This window comes from Haemaphysalis longicornis, unplaced genomic scaffold, assembly GCF_048455015.1.
Source record: "Haemaphysalis longicornis isolate Haplotype H1 unplaced genomic scaffold, Haemaphysalis longicornis Haplotype H1 scaffold_1, whole genome shotgun sequence".
Lineage (NCBI taxonomy): Eukaryota > Metazoa > Arthropoda > Arachnida > Ixodida > Ixodidae > Haemaphysalis > Haemaphysalis longicornis.
The window spans coordinates 320,992,938-321,011,500 of NW_027526203.1; the positions used below are offsets into that span (position 1 = coordinate 320,992,938).

General features: G+C 46.0%; 1 protein-coding gene across 1 annotated transcript in view; it reads right to left on the bottom strand.

Moving 5' to 3' along the window:
• LOC144151461 (RYamide receptor-like) overlaps window positions 1–18,563 on the bottom strand; it is a 920,756-nt gene that overhangs the window by 161,707 nt on the left and 740,486 nt on the right. Inside the window, exon 5 of the mRNA XM_077682514.1 lies at window positions 9,454–10,249. Coding sequence (XP_077538640.1) covers window positions 9,454–10,230 — 777 coding nt within the window. The 5' untranslated portion in view covers window positions 10,231–10,249. The remainder of the gene's footprint in view (window positions 1–9,453; window positions 10,250–18,563) is intronic.

Below are 18,563 nucleotides of genomic sequence, written 5' to 3' on the forward strand. Positions count from 1 at the left end.
AATTATGCAACTATGGGCTCGTTGCCTTGTCCCCATCCAAAACGTCGATAAAACTGCCGTTTGTTACCATTTAGTGTTCTTGTTTTACAGTACATTTTACCGCGCCCATAGTATAATTTTACAAGCGTACACGCACGCACGTACACATCCCGGCGTGTCTTTTCTACTTGCTTTCCTGATATAAAAATTGTTATCTTCACTCAAAAACCTTCTAAGCTTCTTCCTCTACGCTTTATTTAGTGGGACAAACTACTGGCTTTCATTTGAGTATACAATGAACACACCCATCCTTTATATATACATCAGATGCAGTCGTTATTGCCAGTGCTATTTCCTACTTAAAGGTGATTTGCAGCCCCGAATGAGGTAGTTGTCCCTTTTTGTGTGATTCTGGGATAAAGAAATCAAAGACGAGAAAAATCCGCCGTGATCGGAACGGGGAATCGCACCCACGACCTCCGCATAGCTCGTGCGGTGCGCTTCCAACTGCGCTATACCGGCGGTGATTTCCCTCTCGACTTCGGCGGGGTTCATATTTAGAGAGCTTTAGAGACCGGTCAACTGGAGCCGCCACTCGAGACAGCGGGAGACGCGGGGCGTCTTTCGTGTTCCCAGCGGATGCCACGTGCAAAGTGGCCGGAAGTCGGGGTAAGCCAATGGCATTTCAGGACTGCTGGAGCCGGAACCCTCGTATGAAGTTTTGCAGAGCGGAAATATGTGGGACGAGGGATTCCGTAAGGACACACATCAAAGATGCATTCCTTATTGCCAATCCTATTCGGCTGCTTTATATATGGAGCAAGCATGAGAGAAAGGGAGAGGGGGTGTAACAAACGTCGAGGGGGTGTAACAAACGTCAAACGTCAGTAAGGATTTCGGATTGGCGTGGAAAGAAAGGCGCCACGAATCCAAATTGAGCTTGAAGTGAGTGAGTAAACTCTTGATTCGTTAGCATAAAATCGTTTCGCCGGCTCAGGCACAGATGTGAACCGGCGCCGTCACGGCAGGAATAATGAAACCCCCCAGGGGAAATTACAGCTGCTGATCCACCGATTGATTTGCCGTAATTTCAGCATGACCAGGAACCTGCGTCGTTGCGCTGCGGCCCAATAAACGCTTTCAGAAGTGCACAGTTTCCCCAGCCGTGTCACCAAATCCCCTAGTCCCTAGTCGTGTCGAGCGGCGAGCAGAGGCACTAGTAATCAGTCATGAAGGTTACACGACCGAGTCACAGAACGAGAACATTTCCTGGTAGGTTGAGCCACGGTCAGCACGTTTCCTTCGAGGATCGGCGAGTAGGATGATTGTCAAGAGAAGCTCTATCCAAAGTATTACGAGGAGAGCCCGGCATCCAGTTTCATCCTGGCTTGAGCACTGTCGTGTGCTGTGAGAGCAAGAGGGAGTAAACTGGGCAAATCCTGGTGCCGAGGTTCTTTTTGAACTTCGCTTATTTCCAGCGCGTTCTGAAGATTCAATTAGGGAGAGAGATAGAGAGAGCTCTCTCTCAACTGGGGAATATACTAGCAAGATGTACGCGAGAGCTTGTTCGGGTTTGTAAGGTCTTTATAGGTTACTGCGTACCGTTCACTACCCCTTCTAAGCTGAGCATAGAAGTAGAAGTTGTGCGAACGAGTGGCTACATTTATTTACTAAAATGCAATGAGGATCACTAACATTAAACACGTGCGAAGATCATGAATTTGTGATGAGACTACGGTTTTGTGTCTCTCCTCAATAGATTAGCTGCACAACAAAGCACCTAAATTACAAATAATTGCGATCAATGGAACGAAGGTTTTTTTTTTCTCTAAAAGGACAAAATCATTACGCAGAAGAGCACAGAAACTAAGCGTGCCCCTAGTTTGTGAAAGTCGGTGACCAAATACTTCATTTAAAAGGGGCGCTAAACTGTAAAAGCAAGCTCGTATAAATGTATAAACTGCAATGTCGTGAACACAAATATACAAATCGCCGCTGCAGGAGTTGTTATTAACGCAGACAATGCCGAAGGATTGAGAGATGGTATTACCGCCTCATGCATTTTTCCGCGCTACGATTTGTGACACCGGAAATCGTGAACGATGAAATGAGATTAGCGAAGCTGATTAGCGAAGCTTGCCCAAGTAAAAGTTTTTCTGTAGGAAATGGAGAAAGAAGAGGCAAAGCAGCTGCAGGAAAAGTATGCCTCGAAAATTAAAAAAAGGGAACGTGAAGGAAGAAAACAGCAGAAACTCCTAAGTGAGAATGGTCGGATAAACGCGTATGGATCTATGCCACAATAATGAGCCTCTCTAAATCCGGCTTTTCCACTACGCAGAAATGTATTGCTAAAAATACATTTCCAGGGGACATGTAAGCGGTTTCATACCAAAGCATGAAGGCCGTAGGGGCTTTTTTAGGTACTTCTACAAGACTCCATGTATCCCTAAGAAGCGCAGTATACCGGGACTCTAAACTCGGTTCACGATTATGCACAAATGCTTTGCTGGGAAGACATGATTGTAAGACCTATGAAAGTATGAAGGCCATAGCGCCTTTCATCAGATACCTGGAAGACTCATGAATCCCTCTAAAACGTTACACAGTGAGTGGCATTAAAGTTCGCTTCACAACTTTACGTGATGGAATTGCTGGAAAGGTGTGCTAAATGAAATATTGAAATATGAGGCGTCTTGTATTAATAAGAAGGCCATATGAGATTATAATACCTCCTAAATCCTCGCGTATCGGTAGAAAGCGCTGTAGATCGAGCCGCTTTGAAGTCGGCTTCACGATTATGCACAATTGCACTGGTACGAAGACATTTAGGGACGTTATAGCAGTCTCAAAAAAATAGTGAGGCTCTACTACGGCCTTTTATTAATAGGGTTGTTCGTTTTCGGGTACTCTATTTTAACATCCCGAACACGTTCAAGGAAAATCGGGTTAAACCGGATTTTTCCCCGAATGGGTCTTTTCAAAGTAGCAATCTGCACAATCATGCGCTGACGGTCCGCCGTTCTCAACCAGAACTTGCTGGAAGCAAGCCCCACAAATACGGCTTTCAAACTCCTTGAGTATTGCCTTGACTTTGCCGCTCGCTACTCCAGGCTGGCAAAAGCTGCACTGACGTTGATGTGCCTAGCTAATGGAAGCTGTGATGTCGAGAGAACTTTCACCCAGTTGAGATACGTTCAACGATCGGACTGGTCTCGAATGGAGACCGACATGTTGCGCATGCAGACGATAATGTGCGTAAACAAGGATGTGTAAAAAAAAATTCATGACCACCTTTTTTGTGAACAAAATGCTTCATTTATTAGAAGTTATCAATGCGCTTTACGGTCGTCCTTACTGATTTATTTCCAAACAAACGCCAAATTTCGGAGTATTTTCTACAAAACCCTAATATCCCCCCGATCACCACCTTGAAACAAACACCAATTTTAACGGGGTAGAGTTAAGAAGCTTGAGGTACCTACTGATAAAATAAACTGAGTGTATTAGTACATCTGTACATTTAACCCGAAAAATCCTGAACATCGGAATGGTTTTACAAAAAAAATGATTTATCCCCGATTATCAGTTTCAAAAATAGCAACCGATTTTTACCCCGTGATTTAAAAAAATATAAAACCGGAAAACGAACAACCCTATTTATTAATATACGTCCTCTGCAAACACCTTCAAAATGGTCAATAACGTATATGTACGTCATTGCTTGTATGTTTAAAAAGCGCGCCTTTTTCGCCAACTTCTCTTGGTTGGCATGTGCTGCTGCTACTGCGGAAATACGTTAAAATATTTTCTTGCGCAGATGGCTCTTCTTTATATTTTTTTTTATGATTTACTTCAGCGGCGCGCTGGCTATCGCTTGGGCGTCCGGTAACGAGGGGGCGCGCTGGGTATCGCCCACCGAGCGCCCGGGCGCCTCTCGCTTCTTGCGCCTGGCACAGATCATGGGCGCCTGGGAAACTGATGAGTTTCTTTTCTCATTTTTTGGTATTTTATAGAAGCGGTTTGCCGTCTATCGCTCGCGCATCCGGCCGCGCGCCCGCGCGCAGCGGCTGGTTTCGGTATCGCCCTCCGGCGCTTCCCGCTTTTTGCGCCCGCGAAACTGATGTCTATCTGATTTCGATTTACTGAAAAGGTAGCGGCTTGTTGCTCTCTCGTTTTAATCGAATTTTTTTTGGTGTTACTCATGAATGAAACACATGTATGTGACAACACGAACGATTTTTTTGTCCCTTTATGGTCACCCTAAAAAATTACCATAATTTTTTCTCGAGATAGATTCATCCAAAGAATTTAAATCAGCAATAACAAAAATCGACCCTGGGGGGGTCGCATTTGGCGAAAGAAGTCGACCCTCAAAGGGTTCTTCAAAAGTACAAGGTAAGCAGCCTCTACATCAAATAATTATATCTGGCAACTTGTGTTTGATGCATATTTTGAAAAAGACAAACATCCACAAGTAAGCATTCTAAAAAAAGGCTGCCCACTAGCACAGACAGTGGGCTCTGAATTTTGATTCTAAAGTAATGGTTCGCCTTGGGGTGCAAGCGCAGTCATGAGGTGCATGCGGGTGAGCGCGAGAGCTTCCCGTACCTGCCTACTAACAGCGCATATTTATGTCAAGCAACTGTATGTGCGTGCGCATATGTGTATGTATGTATGTATGTATGTATGTATGTATGTATGTATGTATGTATGTATGTATGTATGTATGTATGTATGTATGTATGTATGTATGTATGTATGTATGTATGTATGTATGTATGTATGTATGTATGTATGTATGTATGTATGTATGTATGTATGTATGTATGTATGTATGTATGTATGTATGTATGTATGTATGTATGTACACAACACTAAGCGACAAAAGTCACACATTAGTGCAATCGGCTACGTTGCCGAAGCAGCCGTCAACTTTAATGGTGGTCGAATGCGCGTGTACCATCTGCACCATCAGCCATTAGGTGATACCGCAAGGGAGCGCAAAAGGGGTCGCAGAGCTAGGGGCGTTGTTCTAAGGCAACCCGACCCAGGGTCATTACTATCTTCTTTCCTTTGGCAATCTTTCAGAAGCCCTCTTCTGATTGGCCTTCAGTGGCGTCACGATGACTGGAAGTCAATAGCAAAGGGAGTTTTTTGCCGCAATCTTGGACTTAACTCACTCTATGACGTGCTCTTCTTCTGCTCGGAAAAGTGGAACGGAAAGTCAAGAGGGAAGAAGCTTTAATCATGCAAACAAGGTACCATGGGCCACCGAACAAAAGCTAAGAGAACTTGGAAAGGTTTGACTTTTCAGTTAAAACAAACGTGATTATGTCTCTGTTTCATTCAACACAAAAGTGCGGCTGATAACTTTTTTTTGTAACCTATAATTTAGTAAAAGCACGTCCTCTAAAGTGATTCCTTCAGGCGAATCTTGCAGAGCTATTCCACTGGAAACAGATCCTTAAAGCGAATGCTTCATAACGCTTATACAAGGAGCCCCAGCTGGCGCAGCTATTATGCACTGCTTCAGGGCGCAGACGGACGTAAGCGCGGTATTTTTTCCGCATTCAAGTTTGCACTAGCCTTCCGGTCGTAGCACTAAAGGATAGCAGTAAAAATGAGCGGTTTATACCAGCGCACAAGAAATGATCGCGGAACATCATCCACTACGTTGGTCAAAAAATGAGCACCGTCGCATAAACACCGTCGCCAGTGGCGAATAGACGACTGACGCTTTAGAATCTCTCGCGACATCGTGGATGTCCTTTCCGTATAATCAGGATCACTAGGGGAAAGCTCTTGTGACAGTGGACTTCAGTATTTATGGTGTGCAATATACCAAGACCTTCATCATGCGAAATTTGGCGCCAGTGCGAAACTTAGTGAATGCTCCTTTTAAATGCGATGTCGCGCGCGGCGAGTGTGAATTCACAGAAAAGAAGTGAGAAATTTGGATGAAGAAAAGCAGTTGTGATAACGTGCAACGGTTATTTTGCACATTACATGTAAGCCGCTTTCCGTGGTTGCTATGTTATTCGCCCTCGTGCTGTTTTTATAAATATGAGAAACGCTCAGATGAAGCATCAAATTCCAAGCGTGTTGGTGCAGGCAATGGACGCAATGGTTAAACAGCGACGCAATAACTGCGTGATTCAAATTGCGCTACAAACTCAGAGAAACAAAGCATGGCACAAATTGTGTTTTTCTGTCTCTCTCGTGTAAGGGTGACGCCTTCTCTATAAGAAAAACGTTTTTTTTTTTTATTTTGTTTGTTCTTCCCTTGCAGGCGTTGCCCCTCCAAGGAAAGGAGAACTCGGAGGTTTGCGTAAGGCTGCTTCACGGCACAAATGCGCGAAAATATGTAAAGGGGCCATGAAGCCAAAATACTGATTTTGTTCAGTGAGACAATCAGGGGAAAAAGCAGTCGAGGGAGTGGTGATCCGCAATCAAATTTCTCGCTTGTGACGTCACATAGACTTGCTTGTGTGAGTGGCGACCGCCGACAATGTCTACAGACGATAAACATGATCGCACAATTGTATTGGTGCGTCTAGTTCCATTTTATCGCGTACTTGAAGGCCAGCACGGAGTCAACACACTGATTCCTCTCATCTTAAATTCGAGGGAGACAGAAAAGAGCGGCGACTCACTACTGCATTTATGTTTATAATAAAGACTACATACTAAAACATTCACAACGTGATTTGTCCCCTCACAGATTCTTATTCAAATACACCATTCCTTTTTCAGAGAGGATGACTTGTGGCTGGCTTACACAATGGTCTCCCTGTTTTCTTTTTTTTTTTTTATAGCATGAGATTCCGCAATTTCCACAGCTTTTTTTTTTTTTTCTGGCGATGGTGTTATGTAGACGTGGTGGCGTCCAGTTTCGCCGAACGACCGCACTCATTGAAATGGGTGTCCAAAAGCCACAACTCTTTATTTATATGACGCGTTCTTTTTCTTTTAGTCTTACATTCAAGCAACGCCCAGTTTGTCGGGTGAAACTTGCGCCACTAACAGGAAAGATGAATATCGCGTGCTTACTCTCGTGGCACACAGAACAAGTTACGATCTGTGCTTTGTGTCACAGCCTCCGTTTCTTGTTTTGCCCTTTGACTCAGCCTTCTTTTTCGTGGCTGCGCATATACTAACTTAACTGCTTTGGTGCCTTAAACACCACAGCTACTCCATACCTTGAGGCCGCATTCTTGAGGCCGTGTGACAGTCCGTGCACCTACGCAGTAGTGGCGTGTGTTCATTTCGTTTCTTTTCCTTCAGCAATAAGCTAAGGTGGAATAGTGGTTTCGTGTATAATGGCAGCGGTGACCAAGGAATGCAGGCATGCCATCTTTGCCAGTCTGAACGAGCAGATGGCCCGGTTGAGAAATGCTGGCTTCCGGGAACACATGCGCGTGCCTGCGAAGGAACAGTCGAATGGGTGGGTGGGTGGAGGTGCCAGCCGGGCATGCACGAAGAAAAAAAAAGTTGCAAGAAGCACGAAAGCTTTCTCACATCAAAATGGCGTCAAAAGTGCGTCAAAATGTTCTCTAAAAGTGCGTCCAACCTTCGCCGAAAGTGCGTCAAATCGATCGTCAAACCTCTCAAGACCCGAATCGTAAGCGAAGAATGAGCCCATGCCACAATTTTTTCGCGCACTAAGTAAACGCATCTACGAACGATGTGAATGTATACCGATACGTGGTTTATGAGATAAAGGTGTACCATTGCACTCCTTCTTCAAACGCATCTACGAACGATGTGAATGTATACCGATACGTGGTTTATGAGATAAAGGTGTACCATTGCACTCCTTCTTCAAACGCATCTACGAGCGATGTGAATGTATACCGATACGTGGTTTATGAGATAAAGGTGTACCGTTGCACTCCTTCTTCGTGATCGATGCGTGCGTTGTCTTATCTAGAACCGTTCCGTTCTGGCGATTTTCAAATAACCACGTCGAGCCAGTGGAAGCCCGGTTTCACGCACGCGCCGTGTGTCCAGAGATCTTATCGGAGCTTTTCGGTTGACCAACCTGTCTACGGAGAAATTCATTAGTTTTTTTGACGGGACGCCATCGGTCCCACCTAGAAAGCTTTCTCTTTAACAATAAAACAGGCGGGTATGTACACGTAGCTATTCAATGCGTGCAGAGACTTTCACGCAGCCTGAAGAATGCGACCGCAAGGTTTGAAGTAGGTGTGATGTTCAAGGCACCGAAGCATTTAGACGGCATATGCGCTGCCGTGAAAAAGAACGCCGAGTCAAAGGGCAGAACAAGAAACGGGGGCTGTGACACGAAGCACAGATCGCAACTTGTTGACTGTGCCGCAGGAATATACCGTACGATGGTGGTCTGTCATGTGTGGCAAGTTACAACGGACAGACGGGGAGTTATGTAATGTACGACTGAAATAACACGAACGCGCCATAAAAAACAAGGAGCCATCGAATTTGGCGATTCATTGCGATGAGTGCGGATATTAGGTGAGATTTGAAGCCGCCCTCATAGGAACAAACATATCGAGCAAAAAACGAGAAAAATAGTGGCAGCTCACGCCATGAACCCACGCGGCGACAGGTATATAAATCAGCCATCACACACCATGCCTGAATAACAAATGCTGTATTTGTATAAGGATCTGCGACACGAAGCATTTCTCGCCGAGTATGTAATAGTATATGTTTCTTCTTACAAAAATTGATTCCGTTGTAAGTGGTGCTCCGTTTTTTTTTTTTCCTATCTTCCTCAACTCTGCCCGCGTTTTGGCGCCTTTTTAGAACAAAATGGAACCAACTCGCCCAGCTTTCTATTTTAATGATTACGCTGTTGTTTTTACGTTCCCTATGACGCCACTTCTGACGTTAGTTACGCGGCGGAAAATGTAAGCTTGCCAATATTATGGTGTTTTTGTGAAAGCAACGTGCTCAGGCGGCGGAATAGAAGACAGCGAGTTTTCGTACGCTAGTCTTCTCAAATAATACAGAGATGAAGGTTGTCTTTATGCTTCCTAAAGAGGCAGTAAGAGCCTCGGCGACGTATTAAAGTGCAAACAAGGCCATTCTCTCGCCAGACATAATCAGAAACTGCCATAAAAAACGATCGCTGTATTGGTAGTTGAAGTTGGACACATTTCATTTTCATCTATAGATACAAGTATAGCCAGTGGACACAGCGAGAGGAAATAGGGATTCTTATGGAAGTTTAGATGCTCGGACCACTCGATAAAGGTTCTTGTTAAGACAATTGTTTTCCGCTGAAAGGTGAGCCCCGTTACTGTTAACTGAAACCTGGCTTCGCACCACACTGTTGCACTCCGACTGTTTTGCCGTCAGTCGGCTCCATTAATTAATAGATACGAGGAGTGACCAGCCCAACTGGTGAAAGTTGAGCTGACCCTTCGAACAGGATTGAGGGAGGGGCAGCGAAAGCGGCCACGGGCAGCCGATGAGCCCCGTGGCGCCCACCTTTCGCTTGGAGGCGGCCATTCTCTGATCGCGGGCGTCCTGCGCTTCGCCGGGAGTCTCCTTGCCCCAGACGACGACTGCGATGCGCGTGTAGGTGAAGATGAGCACGAGCAGCGGGAAGAAGTACTGCAGAATCATGAGCGCCATGCTGTAGTAGGCGGTCTGCTCGGGCCGCCCCCACTGCTCGAGGCAGTAGAAGGTGTGGTTGGCGCACGGGTGCGGCACCAGCTGCGTGACGAGCGCCGTGGGCAGCGGCGTCACGAGCGCCACGAGCCAGACGAGCGCGATGATGAGCTTAGAGCGTAGCTTGGTCATGCGGGGCCGCAGCGGGTACACGATGGCCGTGTAGCGGTCCACCGAGATGGCGATCAGCGTGTAGGCCGAGATGAAGACGGTCACGCACTGTGCGTACGTCACCAGTACGCACATGACGCCGCCGAAGGGCCAGTAGCCCAGCAGCAGGTTCGACACGAACGTGAACGGGATGCAGAGGCAGGCCATCAGGATGTCGCCGATGGCCAGGTTCATGATGAACATGTTGGTCACGGTGCGCATGCGCTGGTACGCGACCACGATGTAGCACACGATGCCGTTGCCGCCGATGGCGGCCACTGACACGGCGATGTACATGAGGTACATGAGGGCCTGGATGGCCTCGGGCACCTGCGGGGACACGTCGCAGCTCGCCGGCTCCGACGAGGTGGGCGCGCTCCAGTTGGCGCTCACCGCCTCTTCGGCGGCCGTGGACAGGCCCGTCTGGTCGCTCTCCGTGGCCATGCCGCTTGCGGGTTCCTCACTGCGAGACCCAACAAGACCATGCCGTCAAACTACTTTTTAAAACCACCGTGCATAGGCTGTGCACGAAACGTTTCATTTGAAAGAAAGGGCGCTTGACTTTAACGTACAGAGAAACCGACCACGTGCAAATTCATCTGCAGCCCGCTACACTGGCGTGGCCGGTGTGCTTTTGGTAGCACTACAACTCATCTACACTTGAGGGAGGAGTGCAACAAAGATTCCTGGTTGCTTTTTCATGTACGGTGTTGCTGACGTGTCTTGTATAGTACTATAGGGGATGCAATCCTAAACTAGAATTGTCGCTTCTCGCGGCGTCTTGGCCATCTCAAAGGGGCACGCCCAAAGAATGCATGCTACATGATCCCACGTTTTGTTTCAATCACGACATGCAATTCAAGTTGCCGTATACTACCACCGTATCAAGGGTATAATAATCAATAATCGTATCAGTGCCATACCGTACGAGAAGCCTGCGACACAAGAGCGGTGCCTCCTTTTGAACAAACTGCGTTGTGAGCAGGACTTAGTGGCAACACTCCCCGTAATCGTAGCTTGATTGATTGATTGATATTAAAGTCGTAGAATATACCACAAAAATAAGATGAAACATGATAAGAAACACAAGAGATGAATAATGCGATCACAACATACATATATCGACAAAGAGAAAATACGCGAAGATGCTGCAGCAGCGCGAAATATTCCAGTGAAATGCAAAATTCACAGTGCATTAACATAACGCGTATACGCACAACTGCCCAAACGAAAAAAAGGGAAGGATACAGTCTTCGCTGGTAGAAAGGTAAGAGAAAAGAGCGGCAATGCACAAAAACATAAAACACGCACACGAGAAGGACGGAAGTTCATAATTATGAATTTGCCTACGTCATGGTTGTAGGAAAGTAATAAATGTACATTAAGAAGAAAGACTACTTAACATTTGCCTGAGGAAAAAGAACCACCGGGAGGGTAGCACTCGCGCACAGACAACATAGAAAAGTTCAAATGATACAAAAAATGCCCACGCTAGGGTGGTAAGGCCATGGGTCATCAACGATTGAATGTCTCCTTGAGGATTGCATAAATGAGGGCACCCATGTTCCAGGTACAGCCCCGTGGTCAAACAGGGAACAGAACACAGTGCACAGGGATGCGAGGGCGTGAGGCACGAGCATGCTAAGCAAATAGGCGCCATGCCGTCCGGGCCACGGCCTTGTGAGGATCTTATTTTAGAGATTCAGAGCACAGGGCTTCCATTGAAAAAGTAATTGAGGGGGTTTACTCGGGTATCGGCAGATGAGCTGTCAGATAATTGAGAAGGCTGCTCACCATGAACAGACGGCGACCATTCATCTGGTAGTTTACATTCATCTGCTGAGTTGGCGAACATGGAAGAAAATTGATCACCGGTGTGGAGATCCTTGTTTCCCAACGCCTCGTCTGCACATGTTTTGGATAGCTGCGAGCCGCCATTTTGGGTAGCCGGCGCGTCACGTGAGTCGTGACCTCTTCGTCACCCCGTGCGACGCGCCGAACCGGCTCGCCGCGAACCGGCTCGCCGCGAGCGAGGGGGTAGGCGGACCAGCTTGTCGCCCTCCTTCGCGCCACCCTCTCCCCGACCCGGGGGAGACTTCCTCTCCCCTTAGCTGACCTGCGGGACGCGCGAGCGTTCCACCTGGGAGCAGACTGGGCGATTTGGTCGGAATCGGTTGGTTCGGAGGTGCCTACCCCCAATGCCCCGATGACTGAGAACCCAGTTGGCTTTACTCTGCTTGAAGATTCGGTCGCGACCGGTCGTAAGAAAAGCTACCCCCCCCCCCCCTCCCCTCCCCTGCCTGTCCGCGGCTGCGATGACAGATATCGGAGTTTGAGTCCCCATGACTTGAGTGAGTGAACGGAGCCACTGTCTCCCCGCGAGCGATAGTCATGTTGTCTGGTATATGCCCTGTATCTGCCAAGCAATACAGCCTTAATTTGGATAGCCGGGGTCTGTCTACTGCATGTGAGTACCCGAATCCAGGCGTGAGTCTTCGGATTCAGCAGGAGCTAGTGTACGGTGCATATCACTTTCTTTAGCAAAGCTAGCCGGGGTCCTCCGCTATCCCGAACGTTAGTCCACAACCTCCTGCAACAGCACTGTTTCGGCTGCGACTGCGCTTTCGCCCAGGGGAAGTAGTGCTCGCCCTGCTTTTGTATCAAGCTTTACACTAAAAACGTTGGTCGATATTGATTCCTTATTAACTCCCCCTCTGCTCTTGGCGGTTGGCCGCAACAGGCCAGCAGTTAGGCTTAAGTTCCAGTAGATCGTGGTGACAAAGAACTAACTAACTCACTCACTCACTCACTCACTCACTCACTCACTCACTCACTCACTCACTCACTCACTCACTCACTCACTCACTCACTCACTCACTCACTCACTCACTCACTCACTCACTCACTCACTGAATTGCACCGACATCTTGGTTGGTGACAGAACCAGTAGGGGATGTCTTCACAACCGGAAATGAAACAAAATTCTGTGGTACCACTAAGAAGCCATACCCGCTTGTGACGTCACGTCCATCCGTTATTAAGTGTATTAGCACGATCTCGCAAATAATGGACACTTTTCGAGCCAGTTACCTTACGGCACCCTTCCATGTTTCATATTTGTCAGAGGCCCAGAGCAGTGACACTTTCCACCATGGTAGCATGCTATGAACGTACAGTCTTTTCAGCACCTGCCAAAACAAACCAGACAATTGGCTCCCTAAAGGGCCGCATCAGGCTTGCATGCTGGCGACCGGGGTTCAAACTTCCAATGACACCTGTATGAGGTCTTTTTCTTTGTTATTTATAAGACAGAAAATATTTTTATTTATTATTTATTATTATTCATCAGACATAAAAATTATTTATCAGACAGAAAAAAATATTACCAGACAGAAAAATTTATATAGGGCACTGCGATTCTGCGCTTTCTTAACGTACGTATCACCAGAGTGTGCCGTCATTCACACTGTTACATTGCGCTAGACACATCTGCTCAGCTCCGTGTCGTGTCGGTTAGGCACGCATGGGAAGGGATTTGCATGTGAGCTTTTGGTTAAAGTAGGGACTAACGGTGTTGCGGACCCGTAGCCGCGCTCTTTCTAGCGGGTTTTCTGTTACAGAAAAAAACGCAAACGCGAGCAACATCGCGATGAGATTCTTTAACAGCCTTGATGCAAAATCCAGAACACTGGCTTTCTTCCACGATAAGGAGAAAAATTACTGCGAAAGGCGAAGAAGCAAAGATGGCACGCTTACGTCCGGACAGCAGCCAGGCGGACGTTCGGTAAGAGCCGAAGAGCCGTGTTTTACAAAGGTTTTATTCTCTTTACCAGAGCGACGCTTCTGTTTGTCCGCGAAATAAGTATGAAAGTCCCATTTTCCCCTTATCCCGTGCGGCCAATACCATATTCTGTCGCGGATGGAATGTAATGGAGCACTAAGGAGATTAACTCGACAACGCAGGTGTTTGCTTACTTTCGCTTGAATGCTGGCGAAGCCACGGAAACGGATAACAGGATTCCAGCGCGAGAGGAGACCGAAAACATTAGCCGGGGAAAAAGGTTTCTTTTCTGCTAGTTTTCCACCACGTGCGAACAGTCCCCCCGAACAAAATTGTAGCAAGGTATGAACTGATAAAACAAAGTTGCATGTTGCCTACATGGGCCTTTTAGGACAGAAACGAATCGTAATGCATAGGCGCAAATTCTAAAACTTCCATATTTTTGCAGCAGAAAAACACGGCTCCGGTGATTTTGAATCCGCAATTTATGTTTATTTCGAAAAACCGGCATAACCACGAGGAGAAAAAAAGCGGCTTGCCCAAGTAGGCACGTTCCTAGTGACGGCTTTCAATGGTCTTAGCACGGGTTGGTTTCTCATTCATCCATCCATAAGCATATATTCCTGCCTGCTGCAGGACGAAAGGATCTCGCTTTATGGTTTATGGGACGCTTTAGCCCAATACTCAAGCAGGCTGGCCAAATCCTGTTGGTCATGCTGTCGTACCGAGGTTGCCCAAGAAAGCGTTTTTAAAAGTATGTTTGCTCCTGTCTAGTTTAGAGTATGTGATTCATTCATTCATTCATTCATTCATTCATTCATTCATTCATTCATTCATTCATTCATTCATTCATTCATTCATTCATCAGCGTATTTATGTCCACTGCGGGATGAAGGTCTCTCCGTATAGGAGAAGCTTAGGGCAAAATACTACACCAAGGTTGCCAGATCCTATTCTGGAACGAATTCTTGAGTTCACTAATTTCAAATTTGCGTGGTTATACGCGGGGAAGATACACCCTTGAGCCACCAGGCGCACCGCAGTGGATGGATCCGCATTACGTTTGACCAGCTGACGATCTTTAACGAGCACATAAATCTTGACAAACGGGCGTTATTGTTTTTTGCCTCCATCGGAAAAACCGGCGCTGGGGCTGGGATCAAACCCGCGTCCTTGGGAGCGTTCACGAATTAAATACTTAATAATGTGGAAGGGTGACATGCCAAACGGGTAGCCCGCCCCCTGAAACCGGAAGGAACCCTAATACGTTGTAACGCGTACCACAGATGCGCCTTTGCAGAGAACATGGGTTTTTCTAATTACGCACCTTATTCCCTTCACACTTCTGAAACAGGTTTCAGCACAAGCGACCAGTGTTCTCGTTACGGCAGCATACTACAGCCGGGCTTGCCAATCCGGTTCTGGTGAAAAAAGGTTGTGTTTCTTACCAGAAATGACCTAAAGGGAACAAAAACACCCAAAATTTTGTTTGTTACGCACGAATTTGCCGTAAATAGATATCATGAGTCATAAAAGGAAATGTGTTTCAAGTAAAACAAACAATAAAAAAAGAAAAAAAAAAGGCGCGTGGGGGATTTGGATAGCGTTCACGCGATTGTTAGCCAGAAACTGAACCTCTGAACCACAACACCCGAGTAAGAAGCACGCGGATAAAGTTCAAACGTGCTCATAGATGGCGCCACACGTCATTTTTTTCGTTTTTGGCAAGGTGATTGTGCAGTGGCGTTACGATTAAGGTCGCTGCACAACGCCACCCCGTTACAAAGGGGAGCCGCTAAACATAATAATAATAATAATAATAATAATAATCAATCAATCAACCTTTATTTTTGGTGCCCAGGAACAACCCTAGGGTCTTGGTACTGGTACACCATATACAAGCATTAATAAAAACAAACTAAAATCAAGACAACACAACACATAAAACCATATATATGAAAGAAACAATAAAGTAGAAATAGTTACAGAGATCCCAGAAAGTAAAACAGCAAAGAAAAAAAAAAGGAAGCCTAGTGTTAGAAGCCATGACACCCGGCCAGCAAAACGTTGAGGGCACGTGAAAAATTGAAAATACGCAAGCAAATACTCAATGAACATGACGGAGATAGATTATACACATAAAACAAAGGTTTTGTAACAAGATCTTAGGAAGTTTCAAAATGGAAAAACGAAGTTCAGCGTTACAAGCACTGACACTTAAACCGACAGAAATTCAAGCAACACAAAATCAGGAAAAGTGAAAAACAAACAAGCAAGATGATGATTTGCATAGAATAAATACGGAACAGAAATACGCCACATAAATGAAATAAAGGCACTTAAGCTACAACAGTTCTCAATTCATTAGAGAACAAAGACAAAGAGCTCTGGAATATATCAAGACGATCGGAATATTCATTATATGCACATTGTATTCTGCAGATGCACGAGCGTCGTCTACTTAAAGCAACTGTTCTGAACGTTCGAAATCTTCGGAAAAGTTTGTTCGGCAAGTTGACATTGATAAGTGCAACCAAGTCATCACACAACATATCACCATGAAGAAGTTTATAAAGGAAGATAATGTCAGCTCTCATTCGTCGACACCAAAGGGAAGGAATACTTTTGAGACAAGACATGCTGCCATTTGCGTCTTCTTGTACATGACGGAAACGGTGCCTAAAGATAGAAAGGAACTTATTTTGAACCCTTTCGATGCGGTCACTATTGGACTTGCAAGTTCCATTCCAAACAACAGAACCGTATTCCAGAAGAGGTAAGCAGAGAGTGAATACAACTTTAAGAAAGGAAGAGGACTTTTAAACTCTCTAGAATACCTGCAAACAGCACCCAGACATCGAAGAGAGCGTCCGGTAATTTGTGTAACGTGGGAAGAGAAAGTCAGAGAAGAATCAAATAGTACTCCCAAGTCCAGAATTTCGGTCACCCTCGGCAGTGCAGTGCTTGCTATTTTATAGGAGTATTGCAGCTGCTGAGTTTTCCTACTATAGGAAACAACTTTAGTTTTTGAGGGGTTCAAAATTAAGTCATTTTTGGTGCACCAACGATGGAATGACACGATATCAGCCTGAAGAGAATTACAGTCGCGAACATTACGCACTTCTCTGAAGATTTTCATATCATCAGCATACAACAAAAAAGATGAATTTTGAATGGCAGAAGCAACATCGTTAATGAAAATGGAAAAAAGAAGGGGGCCCAGAACGGAGCCCTGGGGTACGCCACTTGTTGCTTTGTATCTAAATGATGTTTGACCGTTAACACTTACATAGCAATATCGCTCCTGGAGATAGCAACGTATAAGACCCACTAAAGAAGCGTGAACATCTAACAGAATGAGCTTGGCAAGCAATAACGAGTGGTTGACTACATCAAAGGCCTTGCTCATGTCACAGTAGACCGCATCAAGCTGGCTTCTACCAACGACTGCTGGGACAGCCTGCTCCATGAAGCATGCGAGGTTTGTGGAAGTTGAGCGACCACGCATGAAGCCATGTTGATTAGGAATGAGGACGTGTTTAAGTGAGAAAGACAAGACCGCATGAAGAGATAACTCGAATATTTTAGAGGCAGAACAAAGGAGCGACACTGGCCTATAGTTCATGGGGTCAGTTTTTGGGCCTGACTTGAAAACAGGGAATACACGAGAAATTTTCCATGAGCGAGGGTACGTGCCAGACCGGAGACAGTTATTAAATATTGAGGTGAACACAGGAACGAATATATTTGCATACGTTTTTAGAATTGCAGCAGGAATACCATCTGGCCCAGAAGACAACGAGGGCTTTAGCCGCTTGATGCTGGTCCGCACGATGTTCTCATCCAATTGGAAACAAGCGGAGTTACCGTCCTGGTGACAAGAGACGCTGCCGTCATCACTACCACCGCTAAGCCCAAACAAAGAAGAAAACTGACGAGCAAAGCAGTCGGCCGCATCTGCAACCTCATCGCCGTTGGAATCCAGAAGACGAATAGATTCTTTCGTTGTACTAGATCTAGAATGAATGTATTTCCAGAAGGCACCCGGCTGATGAGTTGCTTTAGCTTCAACTGACGCCAGGTACAAAGCATGATCACGCTTGTGCAATATTTTGCATAGGACACGTAGGCGCCGGAACTCCTGAGCGAACTGATTCGCACCAGAGCGCTTCATCTTTCTGTGCGCACGTTCTTTGAGTTTCAGGGCATCCCGCAATTCAGAAGAAAACCAGTGTGGGAACTTGAACTTCTTTGGTAAACATTGCGGGATGTATTTCTTCATACCCAAAAGCACAATCTCAGTAAAACGGTCAACTTGTTCATTGACATCAGAGAGGTCAATGACTGTTGACCAAGGGGCAGCAGAAAAGTAGCCATGCAGCCCAACGTAATCTCCCCGGGCGAAAGCGTAGCGAGGTTGCGCATTGCTTGAAATTACAGAACGGTGGAGTATTGTAGGAACGCAACAGGAAATAGAAAGAGGAGGATGATATTTGTCGGGTATTACTAAAGCACAATCAGAACGCGACACACTAACACCGTCGAAGTTTGAAAAGCACAGGTCCAGAATGTTTCCACTGCAGTTTTTTATGTGATTACGCTGTGCGATGGAAGTGAAAGACGAAAAATCTAGTAACCTATTACCCTTCTGTTGAAAGTGGTGGTTGTAGTGGGAAATAATAATAATAATAATAATAATAATAATAATAATAATAATAATAATAATAATAATAATAATAATAATAATAATAATAATAATATAATAATAATAAGCCTATGGGCTGTGGAGTGTGAATGCACCCCCTGGACAGCACCCTGCAAATCTCGTTCCACTCGCTAGCCATCGCCAGGAGCCCTCCCGTCCGCCCCTGTCGGTGGCTTCACCTCTCAAGGCAGCCCGTACTGCACGTGCGACAGCGGCTTTCCCTCATTTGGCGCAGCAGTTTCTCTTTCCCGGAGCGCTCGGCGCCGCCCTTTGTCAGACCTCCTCCGCCCC